The 24,294-nt window shown below is 35.0% G+C and overlaps 3 protein-coding genes across 4 annotated transcripts; all 3 read right to left on the reverse strand.

Moving 5' to 3' along the window:
- Positions 1-80: 80 nt before the first annotated feature.
- On the reverse strand, positions 81-7,175 carry LOC127788485 (enolase-like). Its single transcript, XM_052316820.1, has 17 exons — positions 7,007-7,175; positions 6,673-6,736; positions 5,552-5,616; positions 5,416-5,463; positions 5,047-5,133; positions 4,887-4,967; positions 4,267-4,368; positions 4,107-4,187; positions 3,645-3,719; positions 3,483-3,545; positions 3,298-3,375; positions 1,234-1,428; positions 1,058-1,108; positions 872-960; positions 711-762; positions 559-615; positions 81-437 (listed from the first exon to the last, which is right to left on the reverse strand). Exons 1-17 carry the CDS (start codon positions 7,070-7,072, stop codon positions 357-359), a joined length of 1,335 nt encoding a protein of 444 aa, XP_052172780.1. The 5' UTR covers positions 7,073-7,175; the 3' UTR covers positions 81-356.
- Positions 7,009-13,025, reverse strand: LOC127788484 (pentatricopeptide repeat-containing protein At5g12100, mitochondrial). Of its 2 annotated transcripts, XM_052316819.1 has the most exons (3): positions 10,485-13,025; positions 9,495-9,576; positions 7,009-8,088 (listed from the first exon to the last, which is right to left on the reverse strand). In XM_052316819.1, exon 1 carries the CDS (start codon positions 12,979-12,981, stop codon positions 10,573-10,575), a length of 2,409 nt encoding a protein of 802 aa, XP_052172779.1. In that variant the 5' UTR covers positions 12,982-13,025; the 3' UTR covers positions 7,009-8,088; positions 9,495-9,576; positions 10,485-10,572. The 2 variants fall into 2 exon arrangements, with proteins under 2 accessions (XP_052172779.1, XP_052172778.1); XM_052316818.1 differs by lacking the exon at positions 7,009-8,088 and having other exon boundaries at positions 8,841-9,576.
- Positions 13,026-19,029: 6,004 nt separating this feature from the next.
- On the reverse strand, positions 19,030-23,657 carry LOC127788253 (glucomannan 4-beta-mannosyltransferase 9-like). The gene is made up of 10 exons (XM_052316364.1): positions 23,468-23,657; positions 22,898-23,267; positions 22,596-22,694; positions 22,253-22,505; positions 21,903-22,013; positions 20,832-20,968; positions 20,567-20,680; positions 20,279-20,478; positions 19,770-19,961; positions 19,030-19,645 (listed from the first exon to the last, which is right to left on the reverse strand). Exons 2-10 carry the CDS (start codon positions 23,228-23,230, stop codon positions 19,483-19,485), a joined length of 1,602 nt encoding a protein of 533 aa, XP_052172324.1. The 5' UTR covers positions 23,231-23,267; positions 23,468-23,657; the 3' UTR covers positions 19,030-19,482.
- Positions 23,658-24,294: the final 637 nt, after the last annotated feature.

Here is a 24,294-nt window from a genome sequence, read left to right on the forward strand (position 1 = left end):
CGTTTTCATTTATCTTACCCAGTCTAAATAAATGATAGCAAAAGAATTTATGTCCGTGCGGGTAAGGTAGGAAAGATTAATTGCACAACCAGAACCATCTCATCACAAAAATTCATATAGAAATCCCGATCCGAACTAGGGAGTATCAAGATGAAAAAAGTAAGAAATAGTTGACAAAACATGCTCCTTCAAAACGTTTCTCAGATTGTCTTTAGTCCTCGGCCCAAAACTTTTTGAGTTATAATTATTACAGAGGGGTCAGGTCTTGCAGACACATCCATTCTGCATGTAGATTTATTCACTGCAGGTGAAACTCAACCTCGACAGGACACACGGTCTTGACACAAAACTCGGATCTAGTAGGGCTCCACGGGCTTGCGGAAGCTTGCTCCTGCGTACACTGCCTCAGAACCAAGCTCCTCTTCGATTCGCAAGAGCTGCAGGACAAATAAAAGGGCATAGAGATATAGCTTAAGATACAGCTAAAGAAATCAACTGGAAGCAAAGCCAGGAAAGGCAAAATACGACAATGCATGGGAGGAAGGCCAAGATGCGAACCTGATTGTACTTGGCAAGGCGCTCGGACCTGCATGGAGCTCCTGTCTTAATTTGGCCCTGAGAGAGCAATTAAAAATAACCACCATCAGCCAGGCAAAATTTACAAGGTTGGTCCTATTGGTGCAGTAATCTTGGACTGGAACTATACTTACCGTTGCCAAACCAACAGAGAGGTCGGCAATGAAAGTGTCCTCTGTCTCTCCACTGCAACAAGACAATGTTTAGTAAGTCAGCAAATTGGGCTTAGAGAACAGTGGACAATTGAAATGGAATGGAGAAATTCTAAGTTGTTTCACGTTGATAGTCTTCATACCTGCGGTGACTAGCCATCACACCCCAACCAGCACGTTTGGACATCTTTACGGCCTCAATACTCTCGGTTACGGATCCAATTTGATTAACCTGTTCGGAAAACAATTAATGGAATGAGACCAGACCATTCTAATTGGTCCAATACAACAAAGTAGTAGCTCTCGACAAAAGAAAGATCCCAGCATACCTTCAAAAGAAGAGCGTTGCAAGCTTTCAGGTGGATTGCCTTCTCAACCCTCTGCAAGCATAAACCATATATGCAGCTTAATCAAACTAAAACAAAAGGGGGGAGCAGGCTACATTGATATGGAGAGAATAGTTCAAAAAGTAACAAGAAATATTTTTCCTGAAGCCCACAAGTACCTTGGGATTGGTGACCAAGAGATCGTCTCCCACAATTTGTACTTTCTCACCAATTTCACTTGTCAGCTTGGTGTAGTGCTCCCAGTCATCTTGGTCAAAGGGATCTTCAATTGATACGATGGGGTAATCAGTCACAAATGACTTGTATAGATCTTTGAGCTTGTCTCCGGAGATCTTTTGTGAACCATCATTGTTCTGCACATCCAACACATCAACAGAAAATTCATGAATACATCTTCCAGAAACACTCCTAAAACAAACAAATCCATAGGTCCGAGTTTTTTAATTTTTCTTACAGATTCACAAACAATCCCAATTCAAGCACAGTTACAAGCCTAGGGATGGCAGTGGATCGGATATGAGGGTAAATAGTATAGACCCGACCCATCCCATTTATCCCCATCCCCACTAACCCGTCATACCCACCCCCATCCCCCGCATTACCCATTTAAGACCCACTTCACCCATTTAGTTCCCATTTACATGCAACACCACAAAATCCAGCCTGCCCAACTGCTTCAGATTATTTAATTGATTTGCCAATTATACCCTCCCTAATTGGCCACTTCCAATCAGCTTAGAAGTTTAAAGCATAGAAATAGAAAAACAAATACACAATCAATCATTCTTAATCAAACAACATGAATAAATTAAAAAAATAAAGATTCCGCTATTTTCATTGATAGTTAATTTCCTAGAAACTCATTAAGTCATTCTCACCACTTATTTATAATATTAAATATATATAATATATACAGCAGATAACGATTGCAATCCAACTATAACTCTTAAACAGATCTAAGGAAGAGAAGAAACAGAACAGTGAAGTAGAAAGTAGAGTGGGTGATACCATTTGCCCACATACCATTTTTTACCCATTTGGTATGCTTAAATGGGTTGAGGTTGGTCTGGGTCAACCCAATCCAGATTGCCATCCCTAGTTACAACATAGGGTTCACAAATTCTATTTGATGAATTCTTGTCCCATAAAAGTAGATAAATTACTAACTTGAGAAAGCTGGTGCTTTCTATATAGAAATAAACACAAGCATTGGTTAGAATTTCTTTAAAGTATAATAATGGGATTAGCAACCCTGGTTCTGAACAGGCTCATACATGAGCTCAGAACACCAGATCAATGAATATAAATAACTGATCTCCATTAGAAGGGGAATCACAAGTTCACAAATATATGGGTTCAAATCTAAGTAGCTATCAGATATGATTTTACTAGCAAACTGACCAGTAGTTTTAAAGGTACAAGAATTCAAGTAAACTCTACATGTAACTTAGAGCAGAAGGATTAACTTAACTATAACTCCCTAAAGGATCAATATGATATCTTCATTATTTTGATCTTCCAAAATTAACCTTCCCCCCAATTCCAAAACAACAAGAAGACAGTTTTAATCCTGCTAGATGAGGTTGGCTACTTCAATTCTAGCTTGCCAATTATCTTGATCCATGACTATATCTTCCATAATGGAATTATATCCCCTAAGCCATGCTTAAAGTTCCTCACTGTGAAGAAGAGAGAAAGAGAAAGAGATAGAGGAATTGGTATGGAGGGAAAAAGAAGATCTGAATTCTCTATTCACTATTCGGTATATATACAGCTCTATAAAATAAAATAACCCTGTACAACTAAGAGGAAATAACACTATGTACAATACTACTGAGCTGTATCCTTCTAACACTCATCATGTTCTCTTTGGTTTCCCTCTTAACTTCTTTCACCACAATTTCTTATCTCCCCCCTTCCCTCCAACTTTCTTCACAAAACACACATACACAAAGAAAGACAAATATTACACATTCTCCAGTGGTTATTGTTGATATAGCTATTGGAAGCAGCTTCCTCCTACGTTATTCTTCAAATAAATATTAGTCAATAACTAAAATGAGTCACTTGGGACAAATGCTAACTCTTATGTGTTTGCAGGCTGAACGTCAAACATGAAAGGACCCAGATCCAAAATTGACAAATTTGACTTCTTGCTCTGGTTCCAAATTTGAAATATTGCAGTTCAACATGGTTACCATGTAACATGACAGAAAACTCACCTCTTCCTTGAAATTCAGATCGTAGGTCTTGTCTGATCCATAAAACTCAGATGCAGCAACATCCATTCCAATAACAACCTAAAGAAAGAAAGGACAACTCAAGTATTGATCTTGTTACATAAAGCAACAAAACCATTGGTATGAGGCATCCAAAAAAGAAGATTAAAATTAACTTTAAAACAAACCTTTCCAGTATAGCCAGCTTTAGCAATGGCTGTTTTAAGCAGTTCAAGGCCTTCCTTGTTCTCCTGAAAGTGCAAAATACAAACCATATATCTTGAATGGATTGTTCCTCAATCTCTCTCTCTCTCTCTCATGAAGTCAAAAATGCTATAAAAATGTTTGACCTGAATATTGGGAGCAAAGCCACCCTCATCACCAACATTAGTTGCATCCTGGCCATATTTCTTTTTGATCACAGCCTGTAATTACAATGTGTAGTTAGTAAAATTGGGCCATGGATAAAGATGATTGGAAAGTTAAAATTCACATATGTACCAACGCAAATATAATTAGCATGGACAAAAACATTTCCATAGTTTCCTCAATGACACCAACCAAATGGCAGATGCAAAGTTAAGGCTTGATTTGATATAACAACTAGTGGAATTAAGACTTGTGTGATTGTTATACACTTGATCTGTTACACATTATAAGATGCTAACATACATAGCCAAGCAATACAAAACTCATATATAATTTGCTACAGTATGTTGCAGTAGTCCATTTAGAATGACGAATTGAGAACATAGGTGATAAAGCTGCAATCCACCATAGCAAGCCAAGAAGAATATGAACAAATGACCAACCTTCAAATTGTGATATACTTCCACACCCATTTTCATAGCCTCTTGGAAAGTAGAAGCTCCCACTGGAAGGATCATGAACTCCTGCAAACACAAATGGATGAGAAACTCAGACCAAATTACCATATGGGCAAAATTAAACAAGGTACATCAAAAGGCCTGCCTGCATGGCAAGTTTATTCCCTGCATGAGATCCACCATTGATGACGTTGAAAGCAGGAACTGGCAACACCAACTTCTTGTTTCCAGCAAGGTTGGCAATGTGCTGAAACACATAATATGTAATTATATCAAATCCATTAGTTTGATCAACCAAGCAGATGGCATTTAAACAGTTATTAGTGCAATTTCAACACATATTAAATATTAAATACCAGAAACAATAACAATCTGTTCGGTGAAATGAAAAGGCAAGGGAATTTCTCACAACACCTTTCATCATCTATGCATTCTGCGGTCTTTACAGGAATACATATTAATTATTTCTTTCTTTTGTAAGTTGAAGTGATGATATCAACCCATCACTTGATCTACCCTGAACTATTGCTTAGGCTTGTCTCTTCAAACAAGTAAGCCAAGAGTGAGGCTGCCACTTTTTGTGCATACACATATCATCCTTAATGTCCACATCAAAAAATAGAGGAAGAATGATACAAAACAAAGCCTAAGAATCACATGCACACATTTTTTCTTCAAATATTTGCCAAAGGAATGGGAATATCAGTAGGAGATTGCAAAATGCCACTCCATTGGGGAGAATGTCAAAATAACAAGTCCAAATACCTTGTAAAGTGGAATTTTCTGGACAACAGCTCCAGCTTTGCAAACTGCAAGAGACACGGCAAGAATTGCATTTGCTCCAAGCTGGAAAACAAAATTTGTTCAGTGGCATAAAGGTTCCAGGGTAAGTAAGTTATACAATAGCCATCAGGTAAAATTTTACCTTTTGCTTGCACCAGCCCCACTCATTTGTAGTACCATCAAGTTCTTGAACCATGAAGTTGTCAATGGCAACCTGATCCCTTGGGTCCTGTATAAAGGGATTTGAACTTCATTCAAGATGGAGAAGACAGCTTCAATATAACTTGCAAATAATTATGTGTAGTTTAATTATCAAAAAACTTTACAGATCATTGCAAGTTCTTCTAAGATGAGTACAGATTATACAAGTCCACAAAATGGATTCTTGAAATAGAACCATCCGTCATTACAATAATAATAAGCAATGATATTCAAGGTTAAGACCAGGCTTCTTCAATATTGATGATGACACAGGAAAAATCCTATGCAGGGTTAAGTGGATACAACTAACCTTCCCGATGAGAGCAGGACCGATAATTTTGTTGACATTCTCAACAGCCTACATGAATGCAGTTGGAAGAAAACAATAAGAATAGAGTACAAGTATAAATTACTAACAATGGCATGATTGGGAAGTAATAACAAACCTTTGATACACCTTTTCCAAGGTAGTCTGATCCCCCATCTCTTAATTCAAGGGCCTCATAAACTCCTGGAAAGAAGCGAAGATAATGAGTTGACATAAACATGTGTTTGCTGAGTAAATTCCAGAAACAACTATGCTTAAAAATGTGAGCCATGATCTCACTGTGAGATATTATAAAATAGAATTCAATGAAAAATAAACTACTGCACAATAATCTGGTCCAAAAAGCAGACAACAAACTGTTGCCACAGATAAGTTGACCAAAGTATTCTTTCAGTTTATAAATAACAATCCACAAATTCTACATTAACATTAACATATGGATAATAGATATTTAAGTTCAGCTTTAAAAAAAAAAAAAAAATCTATCATGAACTGCTGCAGCCAAATAGGTAAAACCATTCAGTGAATCAATAAATCTAAAGAAAATTAATTATATAATAGGGGCAAAAACCAAACATAAGCCTCCCACAAATTGATTTAATTGCAAGAAAAAGTGATGCTGCTACATCTTTAAAGCATCATTATACATAAAATGGAAACACTTTAATATCACCTAGCTGTGAGTAACAGGGTCAAAGTTTTTGAATGAGAACACTGCACTGGATTATTTCATTTATTTCCTTTTGGACAAGTAAAACACACTGGATTACCATCAAGGAAATTTAATACAAAGGCTAAGTATCATCATTTCCTTATTTGACAAACCAAAATTCTAGGAATGACTTTAATTAGCCACTGCGTATGATTTATTTCCTGTTGGACAAGTAAATCACACTTGATTACCACCAAAGAGATTCAACATACAAGCCAAGTACCATCATTTTCCTTATTTTAGTAACTCAAATTCTAGGAGCTATTTTTAATCTGCCACTCAGCATGTTTTGCACATACAATGATACAAAACAAACAAGTTTTCATAAGATGGCATATTTTTCAGCAGATTACTCTGCTTGTTACATGCGCGACTAGCAAACCTCGTTAAGAAATTAAACCACACCGCATGGTTATCACTTGAAAAACTGTCCTAGGCAGAAGGAAAAAAATAAGAAAAACCAGAACAAAGGTGCTAGGCATGTCTAATACATATTATAATTCATAGAAAAACAAATCAGTCCTTACCAGTCGATGCTCCACTTGGAACAGCAGCGGTAACTTTATTACCATCTGATAGAACCAGGTCCACCTATAAACACACATGCAACGCGTCTCACCTCCAATCAATAAATCAAACGCACACAAAAAGGCTAAAAAAAACAAATAATCCCTGAAATTGTCATCGAAACCCGCAGATTGATTATACGATTCAAAACAATCAAAATACACACAGACGGAAACGAAAACGAGCGAGTGCTCAACACCACTCCCAGAGATCATTTACTGGCCGATTCGGCTCGGGGAGCTCAAATCGGTGAGGGATCGTGTTTATACAGTGAAGAAGAGTTTAAAACCGAACCTCCACCGTCGGATTGCCGCGGCTGTCGAAGATCTGTCTCGCCTTGACGATCTGAATCGTGGCCATCGGTTGTGTAGCTTAGATCTGGCTTTTGAGAGAAGGAGAGAGATTAACACTAACACAGGGCAAAGTGGCTTGAGAAGTGGGACGGTACGCTAGTATTTGTAAGGCCGGGATGATTAGGTTTGAAGCGATAAATAAGTGCTGGACATGGGCCACATGTGAAACATCACGTGACTACTTACCGGACGGGGTTGGATGCGTCGTGTTCATGTAAGTCAAATTTTCAATTCTCGCGTGCTGTCTCGTCTACTCTTATTTTTATTTTAAAAATTAGGTCACTATAAATAATTAAATATGATATAAGTATTTAAAAAAATTAGAAAAGTAAATTTTATGCATTAGAACCACGGGGATAAATTTCAATTTCTATCACTACACTCTTATTTTTTTGAATCGTAACACTAATTTTTATAATTATAAAAAAAATTAATATTGCATACCTTATTTTTTAATATTGCAAGGACAAACTCTAATTTCTAGCATTATATCGCTTTTTTTGTAACATTAATTTTCTACATCGCTAATTTTTTTTTCCTACAATTGCAAAAAATCTCATTTTATAGCATTATATCCATTTTGTTTTGGAACTGAATACTAATTTTCTACAATTGCAAAAAATCTCATATTACCATTAATGTAGACCCATTTGTTAGTACTGCGGGGACAAATCTTATTTTCTAACATTGCAAGCCCCTTTTTGGAGTTGTATCACCAATTTTTTAAAATATTGAGAATTCTCAATTTCTAATGCTGTAGATTGCACTTTTGAGTTCTAAGAGAATAAACTCTAATTTCTACCACTACACCATTTTTTTGAAATTATAATACCAATTTTCAATAATCGCCAAAAGAATTTGTTTTTTTTTTCTAATATCGTATACCTTATTTTTTTGGTACCAATACCATGAGAACAAAATCCAGAAGATTTAGCGAGTGTATGCATCAATCCTGCATTTTTTGGCTTTCACCGGCTTGGCCCCTGTTCTCAACGCATTTGTTCATTCACAAAACTTCAAAGCCTGCATGCAGAATGAACCGCCAGAGAGGTCAAAATTTCTGGTCCGCAAGACAACAAATGTTGACATTAATTACTGCCATAATCTAGCTGGGATGAAGAGAAATGGTTTTGAAGAGGAAAACTAGTAATGTGAGTTACGGCGGTGAAAGGATAATATATCTTGAGAAGTTGGGGCAATGGTTCATTTGAAATAGCAACTGAAACTGTATACAATGGCATGAAAAATATGGACAACTATCACCATTTCTGCAAATATAGCATCAAGCATAACTGAAGTTCTGAGCGAGCAGCTAATATGCATTTGAAGAAATGCTATTGTAAAGAATGGAGGTCAATGGTTAGATTTGGAGAGCATTTTATACTTTAAGAAGACAAAGATGGCAACAACAATGACAAAGCCTTAATCCTACTAACTGGAGTCAGTTACATGGACTTCTAGACCTTTAACCATCTTTACTGGTGCTATTGCCCAACATCTTACATATTGCAACAAGATACAAAAATTCATGTAATATAATTTTAGCAAAAAAAAGAATGGAAGTTTTCGTAATTGAAAAGTTCAACCTAACTTAGCAACAAAAAGGCAAAAAAAAAAGAAAGAAAGAAAAAAAGAAAATGTCAATCTAACTTTCTGCAATTGAAATATAATTTTAGAATGGAACAGAGTAGCAATAACAGGATCAAATGAATGAACAGGGCAAGTAAACGAGAAATACATAAATTACAACATTGATTCAACACAAAAAATACATAAATTCATAAGTCATTATAATCTACTATCTTATACAATAAACACTAAACTATTCTCAACTTTCGATTTTAATTAGTCCCACCCAGCTTGAATTAAGTCATTGTAACTGTACATGCAACACTAAGAAGGTATCACCAATGGACACATTTCATGTGTGTATTTATTGAATGTCTGCCGTTACACAAATTCACAAGTAAAAAAGGATTAGAATCTAATGAATACTCCAATAAACACTAAACCAATCTCAACTTTCAACTTTGATCAGACCTAACTTGAACAATGTCATTGTAACTGTGGATGTCACATAAGTTGACATGTCTCAAGAGGCATCAGCAATGGACACATCACATGGCATGTTCCGCACATACTTTCACGTGTCCATTGAGAATGTTTGTTTGTTGTTTTAGGCTCTATGAAATTAATTTATTTTTGGGACCATAATCTCGTTAATGAAAAAATTATCACTATGCCGAAAATTACTGTTCATCCCATTTTGACAGCAAATCTGCATAGAACATCGGAAGTTGTACTTAGCGATATCCATGGTCCTGAGGTAGTCCTGCCAAGACACACCTCTGATAGAGGTAAACCATGTCTGCATTCTTTTGAAAAAATGGCAGCCTTCAAACATAAATGATGGTTTTCATGCTAGGCACCTGGAGCTTCCAAAATTTGCACCAAGCAATAATCCTCTACTGTGAATCCTTTTCAATAGACATCTGAATGGTGAGAGAACATCTGAAATTCATTACAACATTTATACCGATAGTGAGAAAGCTTTCAAATTAGAAAAATAAGAGTGTAGTTAATTTAAACTGCACATATATCAGTATCATTATTATATTTTGTTATTCAGTAAATTTTTTGATAATATGAACAACAATTTGAACAAATTTGTCCTCTGAAAACAATATAAAGGAAGATCAGTATCAATGCAATTTGAGACAATTCCTCATTCTCACTGCTGCAGCAAGAGGAGTTTTCTGGAAAACAACCTTTAAGGCTAAACAATAAATAATGCTTCAAATTTTCCATTACTGCTCCTAATGTGTGAGACCTATCAAACTGGTCCCCTAAGAATCACGTATTTCAAGGAAATTAACATAAGTTACATAGAAAATATAAAAATTGTCTGGTTAACTGAGCCACACATTAACTTGAAATACAGGTTTAAAAGGGCAGATGCATCCATCCAACATCTAGAGTAGGAGTGTTAACTGTCACAGTTCATAAGTACTTAAATCAGGAGTTCTGATAAGCAAATCAGATCTAGGAGAACTAAGAATAACACAAAAATTCAATGAAGCCTCATGGTTATATCAATATAAGAAATTTAAAGATCAAATATAATATGCATACTAGGAGAGCACTTATGCATAACTGGAAGGTCAAGGGTTTGAATTACGAAATCAGCCTCTTTACCATGTGGTGGGGATGGTTGCATACAAATATGAACCTCCCCTGACTCTCACAGCGCAGGAAGCCTTGTGCATTGGAGATACCCTTTTTATATTGGATGCATGCATAACGTGTTGGTTAATACAGGACAATAAAACCCTTTCTCTTGGATCACACCATGTAAAAACCAAGCGGCTGGCAGGTAGATAGGAGTACCAATTGTTTGTTATGGGTATTAAAATTATTACCTTTGCATTCCTTAGAGCTGCAAGCTGCTTAATGCCTAAATGTTTGCCATCACATTTTGGATGCAGCATAAAGATTCTCATTTCTGCACTAGACATCTATTCCTTTAATGCTCATCTCTGAGAGGATATCCTCAGCCTCTTGCAACCTTCCTTGGTTCCTAAAGCAAGATGCAAGCTCATTAGAGCTATTGATGTCTGGCTGGAATCCATTCTCAAGCATTTCTCTATACCAAAAATATGCCCCGTTGCAATCCTCATGATGGCAATGCCCCTTAATCAGTATGCTGTAAGTATCAGATTTAGGAAACAATCCTCCCGTCTTCATATTGTTAACGAGATCTTTCACTTCCTGCAACTTTCCCTCTTTAAAACGAGCAACAATCAAGTTATTGTATGTCATCTTGTCAGGCTGAATACCATGATCTACCATCTCACAGTGCAAAGAAAAAGCCTTTTGAACATCTCCATGCTCTGCGTAGAAATGAATAAGCTCATTATATATGAGTCGATCAGGAGTCAAATTCATCTTTGACATTTCTTGGACCATTTTCTCTAGCATAACCAGACCACCCATGTGGCATAAGCTGATTAGAGGATGAAATGTATGTAGAGTAGCTTTGATGCCAGCAGCCTTCATATTCTCATACAAATCGATAGCCCTTTGAAAGTTCCCTATACCAGCATATCCAGAGATTAGTGTATTGTATGTGATAACATCTGGTTTTAATCCTTTGTTTGCAATTTGAACTACCAATTCCTCGGCTTCCACTGCCTTACTCTTTTGACAGAGCCCCTGAATGAGTATATTGTACGTTACAACTGTTGGAAAAATATCACCTCTTGACATTTCATCAAAAATCCTGAAGGCATCTTTCAAATTCCCTCTTGTGCAATGACCATCAATAATCATATTATATATCTGTGCATTTGGCATAATACCTCTGCCTATCATATCTCTGAGTGCTATTTCAGCTTCAAGAAGCTTACTGTCCTTGCATAAACAGTGTATGAGAGACCCATAGCTTACTACATTGGGCCTCAACCCATTATTTTCTATTTCCTCAAGAATCTGAAAACACTTATCAAATTGACAACTCCTTCCATACCCATCAATTAGAATGTTGTATGTCTGCAAATCTGGGGAAGCTCCTTTCTCTGTCATCTTCTTAAGCCACTCCTCAGCTTCAGCCATATTACCCATTTTGCAGAACTTGTTGATCAGTGGATTAAATGTGATGCAGCTTGGCTTGAGCCCATCAGTTTCCATTTGCTCCAGAGTTGAAAGGGCTTTCTCCATTTCACCAGTGCGACAATATCCATTCAGAATTGTGTTATACATCATTTCAGTTGGAACAAGCCCATTTTCAGTCATCTTCCTCAAAACCTCCCTGGCCTCATCCATTTTCCCTCCCTTGCACAGCCCATTTAACAAAACGGCAGAAGTACAATCATTGAGCTCAATCCCATTCCTGAGAATTTCTTCATATAAAGCCAGTGACTCATCCACATTACCACAAATTGAGTTTCCACCAAAAAGTATACTGTAAGTGAATCCATCCGGGTCAAACCCATGAGTTTTCATTTCTTTCAACAGTTTCTCTACTTCCTCTGTCTTCTGCGCCCGACATAGCCCACTAAGTAATGAATTGTACGTAACAAGATTTGGCTCCACATTCTCCGCCTTCATCCTTTCCCTCAGATTAAACGCTTCCTCCAAATCCCCCACCTTACAGCACCCATCAATCAGCGTATTATAAGTAACACGATTCACCACCACCTTTCTCTTAATCATTTCATCAAACAGCTCCCATGCGTCCTTGATTCTCCTCTCTTTACACAAGCCACCAATCAGCACATTATACACAAACCCGTTAGGATTTACTCCACGTTTCTTCATATATGCCATCAAATTCACAGCCCTTTCCAAGTCACCCAATTTCACCGCCGACTGTATTGCCTTGCCATAAGTAAATTTATCAACCCGAATACCAGAATTGACTACTTCCGTAAACAAATCCAGTGCCTTAGTATACTGACCCGAAGACACCAAAGATTCAAGAAAGAGATTGAAGGAAAACAAAGAAGGAAACTTGCCGTCTTTCCTGATCAACATTAACAACTCCGCAGCTTCGTTGGGTAGCTTCGATTCGGCACAGACTGATAGCAGCAAGTCAGAGAACGTAGCTTTCAATGGAGGCGCAGAGACGGAGAAGAGGGAGAAGAGGTCCGATGGGGAAGAGAAGGGATTTTTTGAGAGTATGAGAGACTTGATCAGCTTTCGGGCGGTGTCGGTGTGACATTGTTCGAGCAGTATTCGGAGCTTCCGAACCTGTTCGTGGCGGTCTCGGTCTTGAGAATTTGCGGGTTCAACGTGGTCGAGATTTGGTGGTGGGGAACCGGAACATAGGAATTTGCAGAGTAGGAGAGAAGCGTGATTCTGGGTTTTGGTGAGGGTTCCGGCGGGGAGTTTGGGAAGAAGACGGAACCGGTTTGCCATGTCCGTCCCTTAGGGTACTGATCGAGTCCTCCGACTCTGCCTGTGGTTTTTGGCGAATATAAAAGGGGTTCGGGGCACAATGTTTTTTGTTTTTTAGTTTTAGTTTTTATATTATTTATTTACTTTTTACAAAAAAAAGTAAAGAAAATATTTTTTTTAACGTACCACGAGTGTCTCTCGCTGTTCAGCTCCACAATTCCAACAAGAAATATAAATCAGGGAACCTAATAGTCAATTTATATCCCTAACTTCTCTCTGCTGACGTGAGGGCAATTTGACTTTTTTTTCAAATTTTAAAATAATCCTTGATTGTTGAGTTTTTTTTTTTTAGGCAGAGCTCAAACACGGAATTTCAAAACTCAAAGAACAACACCCCAACAATTCTTCTTTTACGAGTTGATCTATGCTATGGGGCTGTGTTTATTTTTGTCAAATATAAAACTAGGTTTAGACTTTAAAAAATAAAAAATATATATATTTAAAATCATGTTATTTTCTATATGACCAAAAATTGAAAATAAACTAATATTTTATTATTTTTTCCTCATTTTGCAAAACTATTTATTACATTTTTATTAAGTGGTGGTGGGTGATCCACTTGGCAAAACTAGTTTTGTCGATTTTACAAAATTATTTATTGTATTTTTTTTCAAATAAACAAGGGATTTGTGAGATGCAAGGGCAGCTAATGATCCAAGAAGTGGAGAGACTGATGATTGGTAAAGAATTAACAAGAAGAAGCAAGCCAGCCGAGTCATAAAGGATTGGCAAAGAGTTGAAAAGGCGAGTTGGATAGGTCATGAAGGATATGTGAGAAACAATGGTGCCTAGTGATTTTAGAAGTGGAGATGCCAATGGTTAGAAAAGGACTTGTGTCTCTATAGAGTAACACGGTTGGTTCTTAGGTAGTAGATTACACTTAGGAGGCGTTTGTTAAAATGAGCAAGATAAGGTGATATCAAGATAAGATTGGATACTTTCCAGACTAAGATATGGAATGATCAAGATAAGGCCGGGAAACATTCCAAGATTTCTATCAGACTGTTTGTTAAATTTTTTAGAATCCATTGGTAACTGTATTTTTTCTTTCTACGTGTTTGTTAATATATATGATAAGCACCAAGATAAGGATTTTTTTACCAAAATATCCCTATTACCAAATTTATGATTAAAATAGTATTTTATGATTAATATGAATTGTCAAAAAAATTAAGATTAAAATTAAAAATAATATTTTATTTTCTAAATTCAAGTTCAAAAATAAATTTAAAAAGAGTTGAAAAGTATAAATAATAATTGTTAGGATTACAATAATTCCACCTACATAATTAAAAATAGCCAAAACATATTTTCATAATAGATAATAAAATATAAAATTAAATAAAATAATTTAAAAATTGATGAAATGAATTATATTAGTTAATAAAATATATATATAGAGAGAGAAATTTAAATTTTAAAAATTAATAAAATGAATAATGTCATTTAAATTTTAAAAATTGTCAAAACATATAATAATTTAAAAATATATTAAATAATATTAATTATAAGAGATAAATAAATAAGCTTTTTAATAAATTTAAATCTTTAAAATGCATTAAATAGCATTAACTATCTTACAAGGGGTAGATAAGTAATTGAGGCTTATCTTGAAAGAGCAAGATAAATTTATCCGATAGAGGAGGTCGGATAAATTTATTTTGAAAGGGGGAGATAAGAGGTCACGTGATGCCTTTTCTAGAAATGGCCAGATAAGCTTAACAAACACGTTAGAAAGACCAAACATCCGGAATGCTTCCCATATCTGACTTTTTCTCCTTCTTATCTTAGTTAACAAACACCCCCTTAGAGGGTGTTTGCTAACCAAGATAAAAAGGAGAAAATATTAGATATGAGAAGCATTTCGGATGTTTGGTCTTTCCAACGTGTTTATTAAATTTATCTGACCATTTTCGAAAAATGCCTCACGTGACCTCTTATCTCCCTCTTTCAAGATAAATTTATCCAATCTCCCCCGTCGGATAAATTTATATGGCCCTTTCAAGATAAGTCTCAATTACTTATTTACTCATTGTAAGATAGTTAATGTCATTTAATGCATTTTAAAGATTTAAATTTATTAAAAAACTTATTTATTTAACTCTTATAATTAATATTATTTAATATATTTTTAAATTATTATATATTAAATAATATTGTAATTCTAACAATTATTATTTATACTTTTCAACTCTTTTTAAATTTATTTTTGAACATGAATTTAAAAAATAAAATATTATTTTTAATTTTAATCTTAATTTTTTTGACAATTCATATTAATCATAAAATACTATTTTAATCATAAATTTGGTAATAGGGATATTTTAGTAAAAAAACTTTATCTTGGTGCTTATCATATGTATTAACAAACACATGGCAAAAAAAATACAGTTACCAGTAGATTCTAAAAAATTTAACAAACAGTCTGATAAAAATCTTGAAATACTTCCCAGCCTTATCTTGACCATTCCATATCTTGGTCCGAAAAGTATCACAATCTTATCTTAATACCACCTTATCTTGCTATTTTAACAAACGTCCCCTTAATTAAAAAATTTGCAAGAAGAGGTGAGTCAGATAAGTCATGAAAGATATGTCAGAAGCAGGGGCGGTCGACGATCCAAAAAGTGAAAATTTCAATGATTGACAAAGGATCTGCAACAACTAATTGAAGTTAAATGAAGTAATAAGTGAAGATAAGAGGTCGATGAAAGACACGTAGATTGGAGGATTTGAACTGAGGATTATTTAATTAGTAGAAAATTGAAAAAATACGGTTAAAATTTACAAAAAGAAATAGCAATTTAGAAGAGAGTTCTAAATTTTCTATCTCTGTGAAAATATTTTTTTGGAAAACTATTTTGGTTTTTCTCAAATAAACAACCCCAAGGATCTTCAAATCTCCAATTCATTCATTTTAGACTTCTCTTTGGGCCTTGAGATTTTGATTTTGAGCATACAGTGACAATGGGCTTTTAAACTCTGTACTGGCCGTTTCGGCCATGACAAGTCCAAGTTGCACACATTAGGACAAGCCATTTAGATTGTCAGTCGTATGTTAATTGGAGTAGTGAGATAGGTAACATCAAATAATTTATTTATATAGTGCACTTTAATAATTTAGTTTTATTTTTGAAAAATGGTATTGGTACACCTTTGTGTATTCCTTAGACTATATAAAGGTATACCAATGACAAAAAAATCCATCATGAGGTGCATAGAGGCGTGTGAGGCGTAGAGTATTTTGATTATAATACCCCTTATATAATCTAAGATGTATAAAATAATTATATATTTAGCATGATTTTTTATTTTTTATGATTTAAAAAATATGACATGACGAAAACACCACGTCATCAATCAAGATAAGTCCAATCACTTGGTCATGTCACCAATTAATTTAAGTGCTTCAAAGGATTTAACTTTTGATTATAATTAGTCTCCTTGTCTAAGAACAAGTTAAAAGTCAAACATAACAAGGACTTTGATTAGGCCTGGGCCAAATGAGGAACCCTGATTGGAGTAGAAAACAATTACCCCAAGTACACTCCAATTATGATAAAATCCAAATATTATCTGCTCGACATTCAAATTAATGTCCAAAAAAGGAAAAAAAATTCAAAGGCTTACACCTAAGGAGACATGAAAGAAGACGATGGACTCACACCAAACCATAGAGAATTAAAGATAGTAAATTAGGTTTCACTGAGCCACGTGTCATTGCTTCCATGATTCTAATCTAAGGTAACAGTTATTAATTTAACAATCATAATTTAACTTTATCCCAAACTCGTAAGAAAAATTAATTAATTTTTCGTGATAAGAGTGAAACAAACCACACTTATCACAATCCTCACACCTTGATGGGAAGACAAAAGGTATAATATTCATATCAACTCTCATATCTTTTAAATCTTTATTCAACATTTATTGATTTAAGTATCAAAAGGACAATCCCAACAAATCTTTGTACAATTTTCATTACTTCTATCTACACAAGTCATTCAATCCCAACAAGTCTTTGGACAATTTTCATTACTTCTATCTACACAAATCATTCAAGTTCAAATTATCTTAGCTTGTGATCCACGTCTCATTCAAATCATATAAATTCAATTGTAACCCTTTACCAGAAAATAAAAGTAACCAATCTTGAGAAAAAAAGTGAACCTAAATATACATTATTATTTTTTTTATTTGTGATCATATTATTTGTAAAGTCATGATTATGATCATATTATTTGTATATTTATTAGGTTCTTTTAATTTCCTTCTTAGAGAAAAATTCTCGCTCGCACCATGGCATGTAGAAGCAACATTTGGTAATCATTTGAAATATTCATACATAAAAAGTTAAGAAATTTAGGAAGAACAAACTTTCATATCCAAAATAACTTAGCCGCCCTGCTGAGTAAGTGACTATAAACATATTATAAATCACATAATATATTTATGTAACACATAATTGAATTAGAATGGACTCTATATAAAATCAATATTCATACGTTTCTTATCTCATCTATATTTAAACTCAATTAGAACATTCTTAGATTCTTATCCCAACTTGCACAATATTGAGTCAACCAAGATCATATTTCATTTATGGTTAACTTAATACATATGATAGTTCTTTAAAAATTAAAAAATTATGACGTTTAATGCTGATGTGCTAAACGTTAAGATTTGATATCTTAACTATTTAAAATTATTATTTTAAATTTCGATCGTGACTATGAATGTTCTTCTTTTTTGCAAGTGAATGACACGTCAACGAAATATATCATATTAAGCTTAATATGTAAATATAATATTTGGTCCTTTAATAATTAAAAAAAATTGACATTTGGTCCTTCAATAATAGAAAATTTTGATATTTAGTCCCTGATATAAAAAGAATACCAACTTTGATTAAAAAAGATTTACATTTCATAAAGAGACCTAAAAATAATAAAAAAATGACCTAAATTTAATAAAAAGACATACAAATTTTATAAAAAAGGACTTAAAAATATTAATGGGGTTTATTTTATCACTTCTTGTTTAAAACCTTATTTGATAGTTTATGAACAATATTTATGGGTTCAATGAAGTTTTTGTCATTTTTCATTTGAATTCTTGTTATCACAGTTTTCATTAAGTTTTTTTTTTTTTTCATGAATTTTAGTCTTTTTAAAAATAAATATTTTTAGGCCATTTTTATGAAAATTTTAGACCTTTTTATGAAATTTAGGTCTTTTTTGGAATATTTTTAGATATTTTTTATGAAAATTTTAAATATTTTAAAATAAAGTTTAGGTATTTTTTTGTGAATATTTTTAGGTATTTTTATAAAATTTTAATTTTTTTTTATGAAATTTAAGTATTTTTTAAATATTTTTTGATTTTTTAAATAAAATTTTCATATATATATTTTTAGGAAATGTAGGTATTTTTTTGTTATCAAATTTGGTCCTTTTTTTTTTTTTTTTTCTATCAAGAACCAATGTCAAAATATTTAATTGTTAAGAGATCAAATGCCATATTTATATATTAAGCCTAATTTGATATATTTCACTGATATGGTATCATACATAACATAGATAACTAACAGCTCTGTTTAAGAACTTAAACTAATAATTTTTAATAATTAAAATATCAAATTTTAACATTTTACATATAAAAAATCAAACATTATATTTATTAAGCATATATGGTTAGAAGTGCCTTACTTGATCTCCATTGTATTAGTCTGAATTCTTTCTTAAAAGAGTAATCCTAATTGCTCATTCAGGTTGACATTCAATATATTTTTAATGATTTAATAGGAGGTGTATTGATAATTAATGAATAGAGTATGAATATAGATGTCAATATGAACGTGCAAATAACATTACTCCTCATGAAACGTCGTCTTCTATGAATTCGAAAGCGACATTATTAAATTGGTCGACTGTAGCTAGCTGAGTAGTTGGTCCAGGCAGTTAAGGGTTTAACTGCAAGCCTTTAAGGTAGGGTACAGTGTCGTTGAATTCAATAAATGAATTCTGGTAGGATTGCAGAGGCTCAAAATCCAATAAAGCCCTAACAGAAGAAGAAGAAGAAGAAGAAGAAGAGAAGAACAAAGGTACAGAGCATAACTATATTCGTTGATAAAATTGAAACCTGAAGCAATATGTTTCTTTTATTTTCATTCAGAACAAAAACAGGAAAACAAAAACAATCTATTCGAGGGGCATAGCAGAGTTGAAAAGAGCCCATTATGTTCTTTCTGCCTTCGCTCTTTCTCAGCTGCTTCTTCTCATTGATCTGAAAATATACACCGTTTCTTCAAGCCACTGACTGGAATCTTAGGGCTAAGCTAAAAGAATGACCACCAGCTTTGTTTACAGAAAAACAGAAATCAAAATTAACAAAAAAGCGTTATGTTGCCAAAACCCCCTGAATCTGGCATCTGGGAACTGGACCATATGTCAATCCCAAGAGTTAAGAACTGGGGACGAAGGTGCCAACATAGCCAAACCCGACGATGAAGAAGGTGATTGATTGGAGGAAAAGGAAGATGAAGAAATGGTTTTTCCCAAAGGCAAAGTCATAGCAACCGCAGAAGAAGAGGAAGAGGCCCACGCCAAGCTCTAGCATGTTCATCCTGCCAACATTCAGAGAAGAGTGGGATAAGTCAAGTATTACATATGTGATCAAAATGTGAAGATAATAATATGTCTAGCTCTAGCTAGTACCCATTTGTGGCAGTTTCTGTTTTATGTTAGTACCTTTCTACAACCCTGGAGCGTGGCCTTTTAGCCTTAACGGTTGTTTTCGCCTTGAGAGCATCGCCTAGTTTCTCGGTGACAACCCATTCGTTTACTCTCCTAGTCTCCAGGAGACCGATGAGGGTTGCTTTCATCCGATGTAGAGACATCACATTCTCGAAAAGGATCCAAAACATCAGCAAGTGGACAGACCTGCAAGATCAAAGTAGTAGTGTGTTTCAAGCAACATTAGAACAATAGTGTCACTACTTCCCATTGATATTTAGAGCAACCCACGATGTTAGAGAGTGTTCTTGCTTAACTATAAATATCAAAGGACAAGCAAGAACATAGAGTTTAGGTCAATCTTAATTTTTATGTGGGAGACTATTATCAAATATGATATGCGTTATAAGGGTCTCACAGAAAATAAAACTATATATAAATATAACTGACACCGTGGAGAGTACTATTACTGAACATAAGAATCCAAATAACTATCAAGAAAAGAAAACCAAATCAAACCAAACCTTGGAGTTCCGACTGCATTGAGAAGGGTAATGATGCAAGGAATGTAAACAGCAGCCCATTTTGGAACCTCAACTTCCGGGATCAACACAGTCCCCGGCAGCACGATACAGTACAACACAAATGTGACAATGTGAGCCACAATCTTCCTGACCAAGAAGAAGCTGTAGAGTACGTGCACCTTCTTCCACAGCGGTATTCTCTGCAATTAAAAAGAAAGCATAGAAATACTTAGTTCAAGTCTTTGTTCCTCAACTAGGCAGTGGCGGTCGGTGTTGGGGGGAGCTTACCTTGTTTGTCGCGATTTCCACAAACATTTTCCTAAAAAGATTGGCCGGGCCACAAGACCATCGGTGCTGTTGGAAGCGAAAGGCTTTGAACGTGCTTGGCAGTTCACTTTTCACCTACAATAAAAATAACCACATAAAACTATCTTAACAGAGAGATTTCGGATATATTAGTTGGTCTTAATTATGAACTCAAGAGTCACATTCAACTAGTATTTTTTGTGAACACGGAAACCGAAGAAATGCAGGAAGCTAGCAATACTATTACCTGCAGAGAACCCAGGTATAGGAACTTCCAGCCTTTCATACCGGCACGAACAGCCAAATCCATATCTTCAACAGTTGTTCGGTCCTTCCATCCGCCGGCCTCATTAATCGCAGCAATTCTCCACACACCAGCAGTCCCTATGGATGCAGAAGCAAATGCAAACACGGAATAGTCCAAAGTCACGCACATCATGTAAGCACCCAAAAATTTCAAAAGTAATTACACGGATATCTGACTTATTAGTCGCGTGCATAGTTATAAAGGTAAGAGTCCTAGAGTTGCATCATATCCTTCTCAAAATTCTAATCAAAATTCCCAATGAATTGGTGGGTTCAATTTTTCTCAAAGATCACTCAGGGTGTGTTTGGCTTTGTGTCCTTGGGAGGCCAACACATAAAAATGGGTGTTTTGGTAAATATCTGAAACTATTAGAGTGAGGTTAGTTTGGTAAGTTCAAACTCTCTAAACTCAAAAGTTCACCAAAATGTTGAGGTTAAGTCGAGTCTCTTCAAAGCTTGCACTTTTTATATATTCTTTGTTTTAACCTTTATTAACTAATACAACTTTTATTAGTTCTCCCATGTCTTTTTTTTACTCATTTTACCGTTTCTAGTCACCTCAAATCAAGTGTTTATCAAACACTTTAAAGTAATTAACCTCCCATCACCTCAAAACCAAACCAAATGGGGCCTTAGGCATTTCACTCAAAATTGTTTGAATCCAGATCCTCGCCATCATTTCCAAAAATCTCATTGATTATATCTAAAATATACAGCATTCATTTTGTAAAAAGCTCGATGATTTAATGAGCTCTTATCCATATTAGTTGCGCCTAAAGTAAACATATGATGGCAGTTAGCAGATGTAATGAATTAATGCCAACTATCCCAAATGAACTTATTAGTAGCATGGTAGTAACCATTGCTCTAGCCGGGCTGACCTAGTAGGATTAATGTTCGGGATTGTTATTGCACAAGGAAGATCGGGCACCTTAAATTATTTATTTATTTCAAAGTAATTACTATAAGTTGGGGAGAGGGGGAGGGGGAAAGGGGGGTTAAGGCATCTAACCATTGAAGCCGAAGAAGGCATAAGCGGAAGAGCCCACTTCTTGCTCCACCGTGAAATGGTAATCCAATGACATCTCTTGCATTCTAGTCATCAAGCACTCATCTGCATTAACTGCAATCCAAAAGCACATAAACAAATAAAAAATCAGAGAAATTAAAAAAAAAAATCAAAATATCACAGCTCTTGGAAATATTTCTAAATAAGGGTGTGTTGGAGCGGCCAAGAGCCATTCCATTAATTAAGTGTAAGCTTAAATATAATATTAGTTATAAAGAGACAGACATATAAAAGAGCCATAAGTGGTATTTGCAAGAAAAATTAAGGGCGTGTTTGGGAGAGGGAGGCATTACCGAACTTCCAACGACCCTGAACGAGGGCGATGTCCGGGTTATGGACGAGGAACGGCATGGCCCGCTGGAGGTAGTCGGGTTCTGGTTGGAAATCGGCGTCGAAGATGACCACGAACTCGCAGTTTTTGGCATACTCTCGCTTGAGGCCCTCTTTCAGAGCCCCGGCTTTGTACCCGATCCGGTTGTCCCTCACTTCGTACTTTATGTTTATCCCTTTGCTTGCCCATCTCTGGCACTCCAATTCCACCATAGCCTACAAAAACAAACACACCCATCATCTCTCAGGGCCCGCAATAGGCCGTGTTTGGAAAATCCAGATAAAATGCCATCTTCATTTCGTTACCTTGATTGTGTTATCTGTTGAATCATCAAGAACTTGGATTATGATCCTATCAGACGGCCAGGAAAGCCCACATACAGCTCTGATTGAAAGTTGATATACCTGCATAGAAATTCGAAACCCAGAAAATAAGAGGTTATAATGCTCTCTTTCACATCGTTACTCATTTTTTTGTGTTTATATTACACATAAACACAGCCAAGTTCTTATCCATAGAAAGAAAGAATGAAAAAGAAAACCCAGCCGCTTCAAGGAAAATGGTAATGCAGATCGTAGGATTTGAGAAGAAAAAGTGAAAATCAAACCTCTTTTTCGTTGAACATTGGGATTTGAACGAGAACCAGGGGATAAGCCGAATTGCCTTCTTCAACATCGTCTTTGATGGACTCATATTTGTACCTCTTTTCAGGTTTCCGGCCAAACAGCTTCACCAGGCTTATCACAACGCTCATATAGATCCTCTCGACGAACAGCATTACGGTCATTATCAAGCAGAAGAAAACGGCCAGCCGGAGAAGGGGCACAATCACCGGCGCTTTGATCTGCCCCCAAATCAACAAAATTTGGTCGTTAACACCGCCTCTTTTAGCGCCGGCCAGTGTCTCTTGAATAACCTCCGCCGACGAAATAAGTTCCATTCTATCAGTGTTTTGGCTTGAAGAAACAGGGTAAGAGCTAAAAAGAAAAGAAGAAAAATAAGCCTAACGAAATGCCTTGAAAGATTGCTCTCTTTTGGAGAAAAATAGGTAAAAGCAAGGCCCCCTGCTTCTGTGATCGGAGGAAAACAGAAGCAGAAACGAATGATGGCAGAAGAGAGGAAACGAAGGTAAATATAAGGGTTCAATGCCAGAGATAGGATGAGCTTTTATGGAAACCTTATTTTGGCCTTCTGGTTCGCTTTCCTCGATCTTTTGGAGCCGCAAGTGTGAGGCTCCGATATAATCAAAGAGTTTAAAGTGGAAGGCAATGCGAAACTTTTCAGGCGCGCCGGCGACCGTAGGATTCCGGGAATACAGGTTTCCCTCTCCGTGATTTTGGCCCTCTCTCTCCGTCTCTCTCTCTCAATCTGTATAAAGACACGCTTGGTCTGATTTGTTGCCTTGTTGGCTATATATAGAGCCGTTTTAGAGCAATGCAGCTCTACTTACCATATGGGCCATATCATTGCAACCTGTCTGAATAGTTTATAAATTATTAAGTTCAAATTTTAATTTTACGGTTTTGATGAATTTTTTAATTTAAAAAAATATAGAAAATTTTAAAATTCTGTTTATACTTAAAATTTGAAATAATAATTATGAAATAAAGAAATAGAACTCTTAAATTTGATTTATTTATTTTAACAAATACTCTTCCCCATCTTTTTATATTCCTAGTATTTATTTCCCTAATTTTGTCACTTAAAATATAATAAAGAGGCATAATATATAAAGGACCTAATTACTAAATATGTTATTTTCGATTATATAAGTTTTTGGATTCTATTGACAATTAAAATTTATCTCCACCATTACGTAGCTTTGTTTTTTTGTCGTGTTCTGAATTTTATCAGTTATGACTTTGAATTTGCTTTCATCAAAGTGTAACGTACAACGAGCCGATACAAAATAATGATTATTCACTAATAAATCAATTATATATTAATTTTTTTAAATACTTTAAATTGAGTTTGTAAGGTTAATATTATTAAATTACTTGTGTT

The sequence above is a fragment of the Diospyros lotus genome, chromosome 13 (genome assembly GCF_014633365.1).
Source record: "Diospyros lotus cultivar Yz01 chromosome 13, ASM1463336v1, whole genome shotgun sequence".
In the NCBI taxonomy this organism is placed as follows: Eukaryota; Viridiplantae; Streptophyta; class Magnoliopsida; order Ericales; family Ebenaceae; genus Diospyros; species Diospyros lotus.

Bases quoted from the DNA above. Each gene is read 5' to 3' on its own strand.
- LOC127788484 (XM_052316819.1), bottom strand. From the start codon at position 12,981: ATGGCAAACCGGTTCCGTCTTCTTCCCAAACTCCCCGCCGGAACCCTC.
- LOC127788485 (XM_052316820.1), bottom strand. From the start codon at position 7,072: ATGGCCACGATTCAGATCGTCAAGGCGAGACAGATCTTCGACAGCCGC. The intron at 3,546-3,644 runs GTCAAACATTTT...TTGCACTTTCAG, and splicing joins GCTTTGCTCCCAATATTCAG to GAGAACAAGGAAGGCCTTGA. The intron at 3,376-3,482 runs GTTTGTTTTAAA...TTCTTTCTTTAG, and splicing joins AAGCTGGCTATACTGGAAAG to GTTGTTATTGGAATGGATGT.
- LOC127788253 (XM_052316364.1), bottom strand. From the start codon at position 23,230: ATGGAACTTATTTCGTCGGCGGAGGTTATTCAAGAGACACTGGCCGGC. The intron at 22,014-22,252 runs GTAATGCCTCCC...TTTGGATTGCAG, and splicing joins TCAGGGTCGTTGGAAGTTCG to TTAATGCAGATGAGTGCTTG. The intron at 19,962-20,278 runs GTTTGGTTTGAT...TTGATCTTGCAG, and splicing joins AATGCAGTCGGAACTCCAAG to GTCTGTCCACTTGCTGATGT.